Source organism: Ranitomeya imitator, chromosome 3, assembly GCF_032444005.1.
Source record: "Ranitomeya imitator isolate aRanImi1 chromosome 3, aRanImi1.pri, whole genome shotgun sequence".
Taxonomy (NCBI): domain Eukaryota; kingdom Metazoa; phylum Chordata; class Amphibia; order Anura; family Dendrobatidae; genus Ranitomeya; species Ranitomeya imitator.
In genome coordinates, this window is record NC_091284.1 from 5,529,353 (window position 1) to 5,543,363 (window position 14,011).

The 14,011-nt window shown below is 45.4% G+C and overlaps 2 protein-coding genes across 2 annotated transcripts in view; one reads left to right on the forward strand and one right to left on the reverse strand.

Moving 5' to 3' along the window:
- LOC138672441 (uncharacterized) overlaps positions 1 to 14,011 on the reverse strand; it is a 654,503-nt gene that overhangs the window by 457,158 nt on the left and 183,334 nt on the right. The window lies entirely within an intron of this gene.
- The window catches only part of LOC138672436 (zinc finger protein 1 homolog), a 37,592-nt gene that overhangs the window by 7,758 nt on the left and 15,823 nt on the right, over positions 1 to 14,011 (forward strand). Inside the window, exons 3-7 of the mRNA XM_069760408.1 lie at positions 6,024 to 6,173; positions 6,303 to 6,482; positions 6,565 to 6,688; positions 6,772 to 6,869; positions 7,068 to 7,158. Of these exons, the coding sequence (XP_069616509.1) occupies positions 6,024 to 6,173; positions 6,303 to 6,482; positions 6,565 to 6,688; positions 6,772 to 6,869; positions 7,068 to 7,158 (643 nt within the window). The remainder of the gene's footprint in view (positions 1 to 6,023; positions 6,174 to 6,302; positions 6,483 to 6,564; positions 6,689 to 6,771; positions 6,870 to 7,067; positions 7,159 to 14,011) is intronic.

Consider the following 14,011-nt stretch of genomic DNA (forward strand, 5'->3'; position numbering starts at 1 on the left):
GCCCACTCTCTGAGTTGTTCAATCAGCTTCGGCCCTGACTCCCAGGCATGTACAGTTAGGTCCATATATATTTGGACAGAGACAACATTTTTCTAATTTTGGTTACAGACATTACCACAATGAATTTTAAACAAAACAATTCAGATGCATTTGAAGTTCAGACTTTCAGCTTTCATTTGAGGGTATCCACATTAAAATTGGATGAAGGGTTTAGGAGTTTCAGCTCCTTAACATGTGTCACCCTGTTTTTAAAAGGACCAAAAGTAATTGGACAGATTCAATAATTTTAAATAAAATGTTCATTTTTAGTACTTGGTTGAAAACCCTTTGATGGCAATGACTGCCTGAAGTCTTGAACTCATGGCCATCACCAGACGCTGTGTTTCCTCCTTTTTGATGCTCTGCCGGCCTTCACTGCGGTGGTTTTCAGTTGCTGTTTGTTTATGGGCCTTTCTGTCTGAAGTTTAGCCTTTAACAAGAGAAATGCTGCTCAATTGGGTTGAGATCAGGTGACTGACTTGGCCATTCCAGAATATTCCACTTCTTTGCTTTAATAAACTCCTGGGTTGCTTTGGCTTTATGTTTTGGGTCATTGTCCATCTGTAGTATGAAACGACGACCAATCAGTTTTGCTGCATTTGGCTGGATCTGAGCACACAGTATGGCGGCTCTGAATACCTCAGAATTCATTCGGCTGCTTCTGTCCTGTGTCACATCATCAATAAACACTAGTGACCCAGTGCCACTGGCAGCCATGCATGCCCGCGCCATCACACTGCCTCCGCCGGGTGTTACAGATGATGTGGTATGCTTTGGATCATGAGCTGGACCGCGCCTTCACCATACTTTTCTCTTTCCATCATTCTGGTAGAGGTTGATCTTGGTTTCATCTGTCCAAAGAATGTTCTTCCAGAACTGTGCGGCTTTATTAGATGTTTTTTAGCATAGTCCAGTCTAGCCTTTTTATTCGTGATGCTTATGAGTGGCTGCACCATGCAGTGAACCCTCTGTATTTACTTTCATGCAGTCTTCTCTTTATGGTAGATTTGGATATTGATCCGCCGACCTCCTGGAAAGTGTTGGTCACTTGGTCGGCTGTTGTGACGGGGTTTCTCTTCACCATGGAGATTATTCTGCGATCATCCACCACTGTTGTCTTCCGTGGGCGCCCAGGTCTTTTTGCATTGATGAGTTCACCAGTGCTTTCTTTCTTTCTCAGGATGGACCAAACTGTAGATTTTGCCACTCCTAATATTGTAGCAATTTCTCGGATGAGTTTTTTTCTATTTCCGCAGCTTAAGGATGGCTTGTTTCACTTGCATGGAGAGCTCCTTTGACCACATGTTTACTTCTCAGCAAAACTTTCCAAATGCAAGCATCACACCTCAAATCAACTCCAGGCCTTTTATCTGCTTAATTGAGAATGACATAACAAAGGGATTGCCCACACCTGTCCATGAAATAGCCTTGGAGTCAATTGTCCAATTACTTTTGGCCCCTTTAAAAACAGGGTGGCACATGTTAAGAAGCTGAAACTCCTAAACCCTTCATCCAATTTTAATGTGGATACCCTCAAATGAAAGCTGAAAGTCTGAACTTCAACTGCATCTGAATTGTTTTGCTTAAAACTCATTATGGTAATGTCTATAACCAAAATTAGAAAAATGTTTTCTCTGTCCAAATATATATGGACCTAACTGTACGTCTAAGTCTGCTGAAAGCTTGAAGTGTTCTTTCATGATTGGCCAGAAGGCATCACCTGCCTTTATCTCCATCACGGCCCACAGATCATTCCAGGTGGCTGCATATGTGCGCTGGTTCTGCTGCATTCTTCTGTAGAATGGCATGGGGTGCATCTCTGGATCTGGAAGATTGTTGAGGATACTGGTCACCTGACTTGGGGTGAAGTGCACATAGTGTAATGGTGGTGCTTCTATCTGCCCCTGTCTCCTAGGTGCCCGTGGGTTTTTCTTTCTAGTACTGGGTAGCATGTATGAAGTCCCCTCTTCATCCTCATCAGACGAATAGTTGTGATAGAGTGCACTGGGGTCCTGCAGTGGCTGATAAGCGGTCTTGGATATTGTCTTTTTGTGAGAGGATGTGTCCCCACCCTGCTGAGGCTGTGGAGGATTATAGTTCCATTGTGGTGTGAATGTTGGCTGCTCTGACCGGGGATACTGATCACCATCTGATGGTGATGCCTGTCTCCCCCCCCCCCTGTCCCCGGACCTGAGCTGCCTGCTGCCGGGTTTTCCTGGGGGAGGCCTGCTGCAGCTTGGGGGGTGCCTTCTACTGGGGGATCTCCACCTTCCTCCCCCAATACCATGACTGTCAGAGGCTGGGCTGTATTGGGAACATAGAATGTGCCTTGTGCTGTGAGCACTGGATACAGAGACACCACACTGCCTGGACTTGGCACCTGCCTGACAGGCAGCAGATCAGGAGAAGGAGAGTGTGACACATAGTAAGGAAAAGATGGGTGATTTAGAGGAGGGGGAGAGTGCTTCAGAGAGAGAGAGGAGGAGATGAAGAGTGTGAAGGAGGTGGGTGTGGTGTCGGAGGAGGAGATGAAGAGTGTGATGGAGGTGGGTGTGGTGTAGGAGGAGGAGGTGAGGAAGAGAAAGAGGAGGAGAAAGAGGTGGAGAAGAAAGAGGAGGAGGAGAGGGCAGTGCAGAAGACGGAGAGGAAAAAGATGGAGGAGAAAGACAAGAAGAGAATTCCTTCTTCTTTGATGCAGCCCGTGCCGGCATTGTCAGAGTAACAGTGCCATCTCCCTGTACCAAGTTTGGGCGGGGCGCTCCACATGCTGAGCAAGTCTCCCTGTACAATGGATTCTGCTGGGTGCAGACTGCACACACCCAATATTTTTCATCCCCATATGGGGGAGGTGCTGATGGTTTAACACCTTTCCCTACTTTGTACACGTAAAAATCACTTCCTGACTCCTTCACATATCTTTCAGTGCTCCCTAAACGTTGTAAGTCTGTAGCCACCTTATACCATGCTGTTGCAGTGGGCAGCAAGTTAGTATCAACTAGCTTTCCTTTCTTTCTTTTTAAGACATCATGCCACTCTGCAGCTCTAAGTCTGCCTCCCTGATGGATTTCACATACTTTCATGAGCTGCCTGTAATTCTTCACATATCTGACACCTTCATGCTCCGCTACTATTTGAGGAGCCGTTTTCTCATCAGGAAGCAAAAGGCTCTCCTGTTGCTTGGCCAAATTATTCCCCATTGCAAAAAGAGAAATAAAAAACACAACAATAAAAATCTCAAGTAGGTAAGTATATAAAAACACGAAAAATAGAAGAAAAAGGGAGCTTTCAAAAAATTGATGCAAGATGTTGAAATCAAAACATAAAAGAACCATAAAAAAAACTGGGTACACGATCCAAAACTCAGGATCTTCACAGAAAAGGAAGAAAAATAAATAAATAAAAAAAACCCTTTTAAACAAAAAAATGAAGAGGCAGAAAAGAAAAGAAACTTTGAAAAACTCAAAAGTCTAAAAACTTTAAAAAAATGCAACAAAACAACAGAAAATAAAATAAAATTAAAACGGCTGCTCTCTTCTCCCCCCTGTGTTTTTTTTTTTTTTTTATCTCTGTTCTCTGCGCTCAAATGCAGTCAGAGACACACTTCCCCTTTTAATCAGCAGCTGCTGTTATACCAAAAATCACATATGTCACATCAAAAATGATAGATATCATTTAGTTTCACCTCTTCAAATAACTGTTATACCATAACCAGATATATGCAAAAATAGAAAACTTAGCAACAAAAAGAAGAGGGAAAAAAAAGACAAAAAAAAACCGGTGGTGACCGTGTGATTTACAATGCATATATTTCTCCTAACTGCATGGAGGAGGGGAAGTTCTAAATAGAGAACAGACGGGGAGAGAGAAGGAGAAAAAAAAAAACTTCTTTTTCAATTCTACGCAGTTAAGCAACAATACATGACATTAACAGACAAAGAACATTGACATCCAGGAGATTCGACACCCTCTTTATTATTTTGTGACACGTGCAGGAAGCGCTGGGAAACAGACTACTGCCAATCGCACTGAGCACACCTATGCCCGGGCCACCTGAGTGAGAAACACAACAGGTGGGATTTCTACCACCCCGGTCCAACCTATCTAACTAGATAGTCGGCACTATGGGAATCTGCAGTAGCCCTCTAAGTTATCACTACCTGTGCCTGGAGCCTGGGACCAGCTGCCCCGGGACTAACTGTCCCTCCTATGCACGGGAATCCTGCAATAACTTATCGAGCGATTTGACCTCCTGCGGTCTGTTACCCAGCAACCACAAACAGTCACTGTTCCTTGCTTCTCCCGGATGTTACACAAACACAGAACATATACACGGCACACAGCAGACACCTTGACTTATATCCCAGGGTTTAGGTTCAGGCTCGGACTTTTTACACTACCTGGGAATGCGGTGGTGACCACACCTGACCGGCTAAAGGTACAGACCCGGACTGGGCACAGGGGACATTCAGGTAAGATGATAGAATTTTCTTACCTTACTCTGATGGAGCTGCAGTCTCCGTCCCGTGGGCCAAGGCCGTGGCCCGCACCCTCGTCTGTGCGGTCAGCCGGATCCCCTCCTGTGATATCTTCGTCCGGCCTCGCGGGGGCGCCATTTGATATGGAAATTTGGGTTGGATAAATCTACCCGTGTGTGCTGCGGCCGCTCCCAATTATTTCTGAGCCCTTAAAGAATGAATCTGACACGTGGTGACAGCTTGACATTCAATCAAAGACTGGCCATTCATTTCCTGATACATAGTTTTTATATTAGCATATAGAAAGGTGTGGTTTGGGTGGTTAGTTAATTAACATACAATTCAGTTATTGGTTATCTGATATATATGGAATATTGTGATTAATGCGCATATGACTGCTGATTATGCAACTAAAATGTAGCTCTCGGTATGTAGGGCAAAGTTGAGGCATCTGACCAGGACTCAGTACATTTGGCACTTGTTGATCTGCCATTTCAGAAGACTCAGCGGTATCAGTCCCGAACATCTGGTCCAACTTCCCATTTTTAAGGTGTTTGAGACATAGCGGAAAGTACCGAGCACAATCTGGCCTAGCTCATGTGGTAAAGTTGAGCAATTGATTATAAAGTAGCTGAGTAGATAGATATATATTTGCTTTTGTGTAAGTATATGTGATTTAAAGGAATATATATATGATTTAAAGGAGTATACATGCAAGTGAGATCTACATGATATACATATTTCTATCACACTAGGTGTCTGCAGGGGGAACCTGCAGAGCCAGGACTCTTGTACTTTGTCTTGTTTTTCCTCTGCCTTGGTCTGTGCTGACTTTAATAAACCAGCAGGTGTTTCACTATCAGTGTTCCTGTGTCTACCTGAAGAAGCAGCTCAGTGTGTCAACCATTCACAATGCTTACGGGAAAATACTAAAAAATAATCATATTCAGAAAAAAATCCCTGTACATGGAGACATCGGCATCACATGACTCCTGTCTTGATGTTGTTACAAACAATCTTTTCTAAAAGCCTCAAACTTGTGTGTGAATCAGAGCTGAGATCTAACGTGATAGAAGATTACAGGAAGACGGGAAACCTTCATATAGAGGCCGGTGGTGATGGAGTCAGTGACCGACTCTGGCCAAATCTGTCTCTAGAGCCGTAGTAGAAGATGAAGATGTCGTCCTCACCATGAAGTAGTTATTTCTCATGTCGCGTGTAATGAATATCTCCTGCAGTATTGCTAATGCCGATTCCAGGATCGGTAAATGAGACGAGAATTAGCGTTATGGAAGATGAGTCTATGAGGAACGTATTCAGCTGCCGACTCCGAGGAGGAAACTGCTTGTTGTCTGTGGCCTAAATATATAGGATTTATTAGTAGATGTAAAGAAGGAAACTAAATCCTGTAAAATAATAAATCTCCTCATATGTTTCCCTTATTATCCCCAGTAATTGTATTATTACACAGGATTCTTCTGATGTTCCATCGCTCATCTTCTCATTCAGGTCTCTACAATATCGGATCCTCTCAGTGAAGATCTTCTACAGAAGAGAATTGTCCTGATTTACCCATCAGTGATGGATATGGACAGAGACAAGATGGCGGAGAGGATATTACACCTCACCCTAGAGATCCTCTTCCGGCTTACTGGAGAGGTGAGGGATTCTGATGACGTCACATTACATCATTCTTATCTATGGGAATAACAGATGGACAGAACTGGAGAGTTGAGGACTCTGGAAATGTCTGTAGTGAGATTTATTAATGTGTCTCTCCATTACCAGGATTACACAGTGGTGAAGAAGACCTCTAGTGATCGCTGTCAGGACCCTGTGTCTGAGGGATGGGGAAGACCCCTGAGCCCAATCACGGGGCCTCCACCTCACCCTCTGATCCATGAGGACATCAATGACCAGAAGATCCTAGAACTCACCTACAAGATGATTGAGCTGCTGACTGGAGAGGTGACAGTGCTGGGAATGCTGGGACATTATACAGTAACACTATGGAGGGATCGGGGGATGACGGTATCATTGTATGTGTCAGGTTCCTATAAGGTGTCAGGATGTCGCTGTCTATTTCTCCATGGAGGAGTGGGAGTATTTAGAAGGACACAGAGATCTGTACAAGGACGTCATAATGGAGGTTCCCCCGCCCCTCACATCTCCAGGTAATAGACAGGACTAAATACACACGGCCTATAATTATCTGTATGTAAAGAATGAATTCAGTCCCTGTATGTGTTTCCTCCAGATCTATCCAGTAAGAGGACAACACCAGAGAGATGTCCCCGTCCTCTTCTTCCACAGGACTGTAACCAAGAAGATCCCAATGCTCCTCAGGACCATCAGGTAGATGGAGAGAAGGTGTCAGGAGATCTCCCCTATGATGTGTAGACGCCGGTGAAGGTCTTGTGCTCAGTCTTGTCTTATCCTCCAGTATTATATGTTTTATACTTGTGTGATGAGAACGGTGGAGATGGCAGGATTAGAGCTGATCATAGATGGGACTTCTCCATCTGTCGGTGACTTTTATAATATTTATTTCAGGGTGAAGATCTGACCCATAATAATACTACAGAGACATATGTGAGGAGGGATGAGCGGTGTAAAGAGGAGATTCCTACATATGGCTACCCAGGTGAGTAGTGACCACTAAATGCAGAGAGGTCACAGATTCTCCTCAGTCCCCGGCTGTGGCTGCTTTATCGGTGGTGTAGTCCGGCCGCATCACAATCGTGTGATCACCATTTTACCTCTAGACCACAAGAATCTCCTCCACCCAAAACTGTTCAAATGACTTTGGGCATTAAAAGCTCTTTTCTTTAGAACTTAGAACCTGGAGGATCCAACTATTCCCTGGGATTAGGAGACGCTGATCGTTACCTGCCCGATCTGTAAACTACAAAGCCAAATGACAGCGTACATAGAATGTGCTGACAAGATAGAAAATCACTTGAAGAAAAATATGATGATGGGTCTATAAGAGAAAGCGGAGGGTAATGATGCTGGTGGCTTCCTAGAATCCTGATATCTTATAGCACACATGTCAAACTCCATCTTGCAGGCCAAATCTGGCCCTCAGGGTGATGGTATTTGGCCTGCTATGCCGGCACCACCTCCCCATTATACTGTATGGAAGACAATGTAGGGCCATTATACTGTATGCAGGACTATGTGGAGCCAATTTTACTGCACGGAGGACTATGCGGGGCCCATTATACTGTGTGGAGATCTGTAAATACATAGTAAGGTTGTCTCACGACTTTTTTAATTTGGCCCTCTCTGTATTTGCATTTGACATCACTATCTTATCGGATGAATCTCCCTTCTCTCCCTTCTGTGCTGCTGAATGTGATCATATGGTCCTTACAAGACCAGGTCCAGTCTATCAGGACAAACTTCACTTTTATGATCGACATTAAATATCCAGTGAGGCCAAGTGTGAATTTCTGGACAATAACAACAGAGTTTCCTTTTATCCTAACATTTAAAATTCTTTTAAAACTGTCTAAATTCAAGGATGATTGTGATAAACTACATAAATATTACATCTGTGCTATGACATCCAGAAGGGAAAATAAGTATTTGAGACACTGCTGATTTTTCAAGTTTCCCAACCTACAAAGAGTGGAGTCTGTAATTTTATCCTAGGTGAACAGTGAGAGACAAAATCTTTAAAAAAAAAAAAAATCCAGAAAATCACATTATGATTTTCAAATAATTAATTTGCATTTTTTTGCATGAAATACTTCTATTTGATACAATAGAAAAATAAAACTTAATATTTGGTACAGAAACCTTTGTTTGCAGACAGACTTTTCCTGTAGTTGATGGCAAAGATTCCACAGACTGCAGCAGGGATTTTGGCCCCCTCCTCCATACAGATCTTCTCCAGAACTTTTAGGTTTCTGAGCTGTCACTGAACAACATTGAGTTTCAGCTCTTCCAATGATTTTCTATTTAGTTCAGGTCTGGAGACTGTCTAGGCCACTCTTGGACTTTGAAATGCTTCTTACGGAGCCACTTCATAGTTGCCTTGCTGTGTGTTTCACGTCATTGTCATGTTGGAAGACCCAGCCATAACCCATCTTTAATGCTCTTACTGAGGGAAGGAGGTTTTTGGCCAAAATCTTATGATATATGACCCCATCTAACATCCCTTCAATATGGGGCAGTCGTTCTGTCCCCTATACAGAAAAGCACCTCCAAAGTATGATGTTTCCCACACCATGCTTCACCGTTAGGATACTGATCTTGGGGTTGTACTTATCCTTCTCCTTCCTCCAAACATCGCGAGTGGAGTTGATACCAAAAAGTTCTATTTTGGTCTCATCTGACCACATGACCTTCTCCCATGCCTCCACTGCATCATTCAGATGGCAAACTTCAAATGGGTCTGGACATATGCTGGCGTGCATAGGGGGACTATCACGGTAATGTAAACAGGCCATGTTCTGAGTAATTTTCTAGAAGGTCCATGGTTCCAGACACATGCTGCGATTTCACTCCCCCTCTCTTCCCCCTGCTATACAGCTGTAATGTGAGACCAGCGTGCCAGCAACCCTCACTGAGAAGTTTTATGGCCTCAAACTGAAAGCACAAGTAGAAGCACGTGGAAAAATCAAGGTTTCTTTGTCCTTAAAAACGTAAATATCATAGTACTGGTAATGATAGAAGTGGGATAAATACATTTTTGGCATGTGCCTCGGTGGAACTACCAGCCAGTTAGTTTTCTAGGTTCCAGAACCAGCACAATTGAGAAACGGATTACTATGTAACTGGGTCACCCAGCTACCCCATGTCTATACTTAAATGAACACCCATGTCACGCTGAGCATAACAACATGGGTGTCGTCTTTCTACGAGGTTCATATGCCGAGATATGTGGAATGATGGTTTTTCAGATACTCAAGAAAGAGGAGTGCATTCCATAGCTTTTCCCACCCCATGAGGTCATCTAGGGGGAAGACCCTTAGTTTTGGGCAAAGGTATAAAACTCAGGCCCAGACAGGGGGGGCTTTTGCCGGGGGATCCAGCTACGACAGGCTGTGCAATCTGACCTGAAGATTTTGGGGAAGATCCCCTCCCCCCAGCCACCACATGACATTCCATTGAATGATATGAAAGAACTGTAAGTTGATTTTCACAGTTAATCCCTTTTTTATTTGTAATTGTCTGTACATAAGATACTAGTCTTCTTTTATAATATATTTTTACCCTTTTGTAAACACTGCCTACCTTTTGGAGTAAAATTATATAAAATTACTAGCTTCACTTCTCCTTGCTCTATAACGTACTGTCACATCCTCTGACGTAAAATCATGCTACTAAATGGGTGGGCTCCTGACCCGTTGATAATTATTTCTCCTTCGCCTCAATGGGGGACACAGACCGTGGGTGTATGCTGCTGCCAATAGGAGGCTGACACTAAGTGATACAAAAAAAGTTAGCTCCTCCCCCGCAGTATATACCCTCCTGCTGGCTCTCAGCTAACCAGTTCTTGCTTAATGTCTGTAGGAGGCACATGGGTCTGTTTCAGACCCCAACGTTTTTTTTTTTTGTTTTTTTTGTTTACTTTTCTGTAAATTTTTATTTTTTAATTAACGGAGTGAATGGGGCGACGGATCCTTTCAAGGTTCCGATCTCCCCCGAACCATCAACAGGCGAGCACGGCGAGTATACCTCCCCGTACCCTTTCCTGCGACGTGGGAAGCCATGCCTGAGCTCACTTCAGGGGCGACGGTTCCTTTCATGGCCCCGATCTCCCCACACCAGCAGCAGGCGAGCACATGGAGTGTCGCCTCCATGTATCCTCTCCTGGAGCCAGGCCTATTGCCGGACAACTGGTCCTGTCCACCCGAACTGAACTCCGTGGCTGTACAGAGGCCCCTCTCTATGGCGTCCGAGCAGCCCCCACTGTCCCACCACTGTGAAAGCGGATGGCACAAGGAGGCGGACGGTTCCTCTCCACCTCCCTAACAAATGGATGATGGATTGAGGCTTATCCCTGCACCGTCCACGCTGCACAGAACAGCGCTGAAACCCACATCCGCGGCGGCTCCATGCCAGGACGCGCACCAATGGTGAGTGGATCCATCTTCAGAGGGATATCCACATGCTGACAGGCAGCCTCAGCCACTTCCCTGTGGCCCACCTCTCTGAGGTAACGCTCTGGATGGCTGCAAAAATTTAGTCCCCGGCTTCGGCCGATTTGTAGGCCGCATCCTGGAAGTCTTGCCTGGAACGGCCCACTGGTGACGTCCGCCGGCTACAGAAATTTAGGCCTCGGCTTGGGCCTATTCAACATCGTGTGTGTGGCTCCGCCCCCCAAATTGGCGCTTCTCGCTCTCTGCGAGATTTTATCAACTCTGCAGCTCCCGGTGGCCATCTTGGTCCACCCGGCCAGCTCACACTGGGGTGACAGTATTTTTGCATTAAAGGGGCACATCGACTCTACATCAGTACCCGGGTAAGGAAGTACCTGGTCTTAAAGGCACATGACCAGTATTTCCTGGTCTTAAAGGTGCATGACCAGTATTCTCTGGTCTTAAAGGTGCATGACCAGTATTCTCTGGTCTTAAAGGTGCAGGACCAGTATTCTCTGGTCTTAAAGGTGCAGGACCAGTATTCTCTGGTCTTAAAGGTGCATGACCAGTATTCTCTGGTCTTAAAGGTGCATGACCAGTATTCTCTGGTCTTAAAGGTGCATGACCAGTATTCTCTGGTCATAAAGGGAACCTGTCACCTGAATTTGGCGGGACTGGTTTTGGGTCATATGGGCGGAGTTTTCGGGTGTTTGATTCACCCTTTCCTTACCCGCTGGCTGCATGCTGGCTGCAATATTGGATTGAAGTTCATTCTCTGTCCTCCATAGTACACGCCTGCGCAACGCAATCTTGCCTTGTGCAGGCGTGTACTATGGAGGACAGAGAATGAACTTCAATCCAATATTGCAGCCAGCATGCAGCCAGCGGGTAAGGAAAGGGTGAATCAAACACCCGAAAACTCCGCCCATATGACCCAAAACCAGTCCCGCCAAATTCAGGTGACAGAGTCCCTTTAAAGGTGCATGACCAGTATTCTCTGGTCTTAAAGGTGCATGACCAGTATTCTCTGGTCTTAAAGGTGCATGACCAGTATTCTCTGGTCTTAAAGGTGCATGACCAGTATTCTCTGGTCTTAAAGGTGCATGACCAGTATTCTCTGGTCTTAAAGGTGCATGACCAGTATTCTCTGGTCTTAAAGGTGCATGACCAGTATTCTCTGGTCTTAAAGGTGCATGACCAGTATTCTCTGGTCTTAAAGGTGCATGACCAGTATTCTCTGGTCTTAAAGGTGCATGACCAGTATTCTCTGGTCTTAAAGGTGCATGACCAGTATTCTCTGGTCTTAAAGGTGCATGACCAGTATTCTCTGGTCTTAATGACCAGTATTCTCTGTTCTTAAAGGCGCATGACCAGTATTCCCTGGTCTTAAAGGCGTATGACCAATATTTCCTGGTCTTAAAGGCGCTTGATCAGTCCGAGGAGCCCTCCGCCGCCGACCCCAGCTTTATCCTCTAGTTCCCCTCAGTGGACTTCTTCACTGACCAATCCATCGTTCTCTGACCAAGAGATTGAATCCCTCTGTGTACCCTCTGTGTTTGGAGTGCTCGCAGGACCAATATACATGGTCCCTATCCTACATGGGAGCCGTCGGCTAGCAGGGGCCGCAAGTATTCTAGAAACGTGCAGGCGTCTAGAAACATACAGGCATTTGGAAAACGGAAGTTTTTCGTTTCCTGCTCCCTCACCAATGATTTGATGACAACAAGGCTCTGAATATGGATTGGATATTGCCTGAGCTTGCCAGAGCTTCAGAGACTAAACTCCCTCGAGAGCATTTGCCATTCAATTCGGATAAGCGATTCACTGGACAGAAGCCTCTACGTGGGATGCCATGCCTGGCCTGTTTTTTAAGGGCAACGGGTCCTTTAAAGGGCACCGATCTCCCCAAACCATCAACAGACGAGCACACGGAGTGTCGTCTCCATGTTTCCTCTTCTGCATCCAGGCCTAATGCCAGACAACCTGTCCTGTCCACCTGGAGACCTGTACTCTGTGGACATATAGAGGCACCCTTTTTGGCGTACGAGCTCCCCCCTCTGCATCACCACTATTTAGTGGATGATGCAAGAAGGCGGACAATTCCTCTCCACTTCCCTGTTAAGAGGTTGATGGATCGAGGGTTCCTAATTTTTATCTCTGCACCGTGAAAAGAGGAGATGGCAAGAGACTATGACCTGCTGGATGCAGCCGCACATTCTGCCATGGGGCAGATTAACCGGGTAGGATCTCCTGTGGTATTCCTACCAGTATCCCTACCTGATGGGTCATCAATTAAAAATACCACGGACTGTCAGATAGCAAATCTGGTTCGTTCCGTCTTGCGGCTTAGAGTCCAGCGCTCTATCCTCCCTAGCGGCCGCATGGATTGCTAGAGCAATGGTCTCCTGGCTGGAGACCTTAACTACCTTGATTCACACCAGCAACAACTGGCCAATCAAATCCTTTGAGCGGGAGCCTGACAAAGGATTGTATAAGGATTGTCCAGCACAGTCTAGATCTAAGGGATCTTGGTTCCAAACAGGGGAACGAAAAGTAAGATCGACCCTGGACCTCAAACTTCTAACAACCTTTGACATGGTCCTCCTTCTTTGGATGCAGTTCCTCCGCTCAGCCATTACTTCAACAGAAAAAGGTGCAGTTTCCGGCATCCATCGACATTCGGGTTGCTTGCCCTCTGCAAAAATTCCTTCGCCTTTCCATTCGTCAACAGCATTTTCAAGTCACAACCTTGTCCTTTGGCCTTGCTTCCGCTCCCAGAGTGTTCGCTCGGGTCATGGCGGATGTCATGTTTCTCTTGCACTCTAGAGGCGTGCTCATCCTGCCCTGTTTGGTCTGTCTAGCCCCCCTTCCAGGACTACGCTGAGTCGTCTATATCTCTTGCGATACCTTCTCTCCTGGGCTGGCAGCTACACTTAGACAAGTTCTCCTCATTTCCAGCCCAGCAGATATCCTTTGAGGATGATCCTGCACACTTCTAGAAGGATGGTAATTCTTCCTCGAGACAAGGTCATGGCCCTTCAACAGGGAGCTCACGCAAGGAGAGTTCTGAGGACTTGATTACTCACCCCCTCATTTCATTCGATTTGCTAAGAGAGTTCTGAGTGAAAATGGTGACGACAATGGAAGCGGTTTCCTTCGCTCCGCTCGTTTTCAGCAAGTCAAATAGACTTTCAGACAATAGTCTCTGAGCTCCTTCTTTATCCAGGGCCTTTCTCCCGGTTCAATGGTTATTAGTAACTACCAATGCCAGTCTTCTTCTCCCCATCATTGTTCTGGAGATCCGAACGGTAGTTGTTATGAAAGGCAATTCAGAATCACAATGGACATGGAGGTCAGAGCACATACAGTGAACTGACAATAACCCAAAATAATAGAACGAGCTCT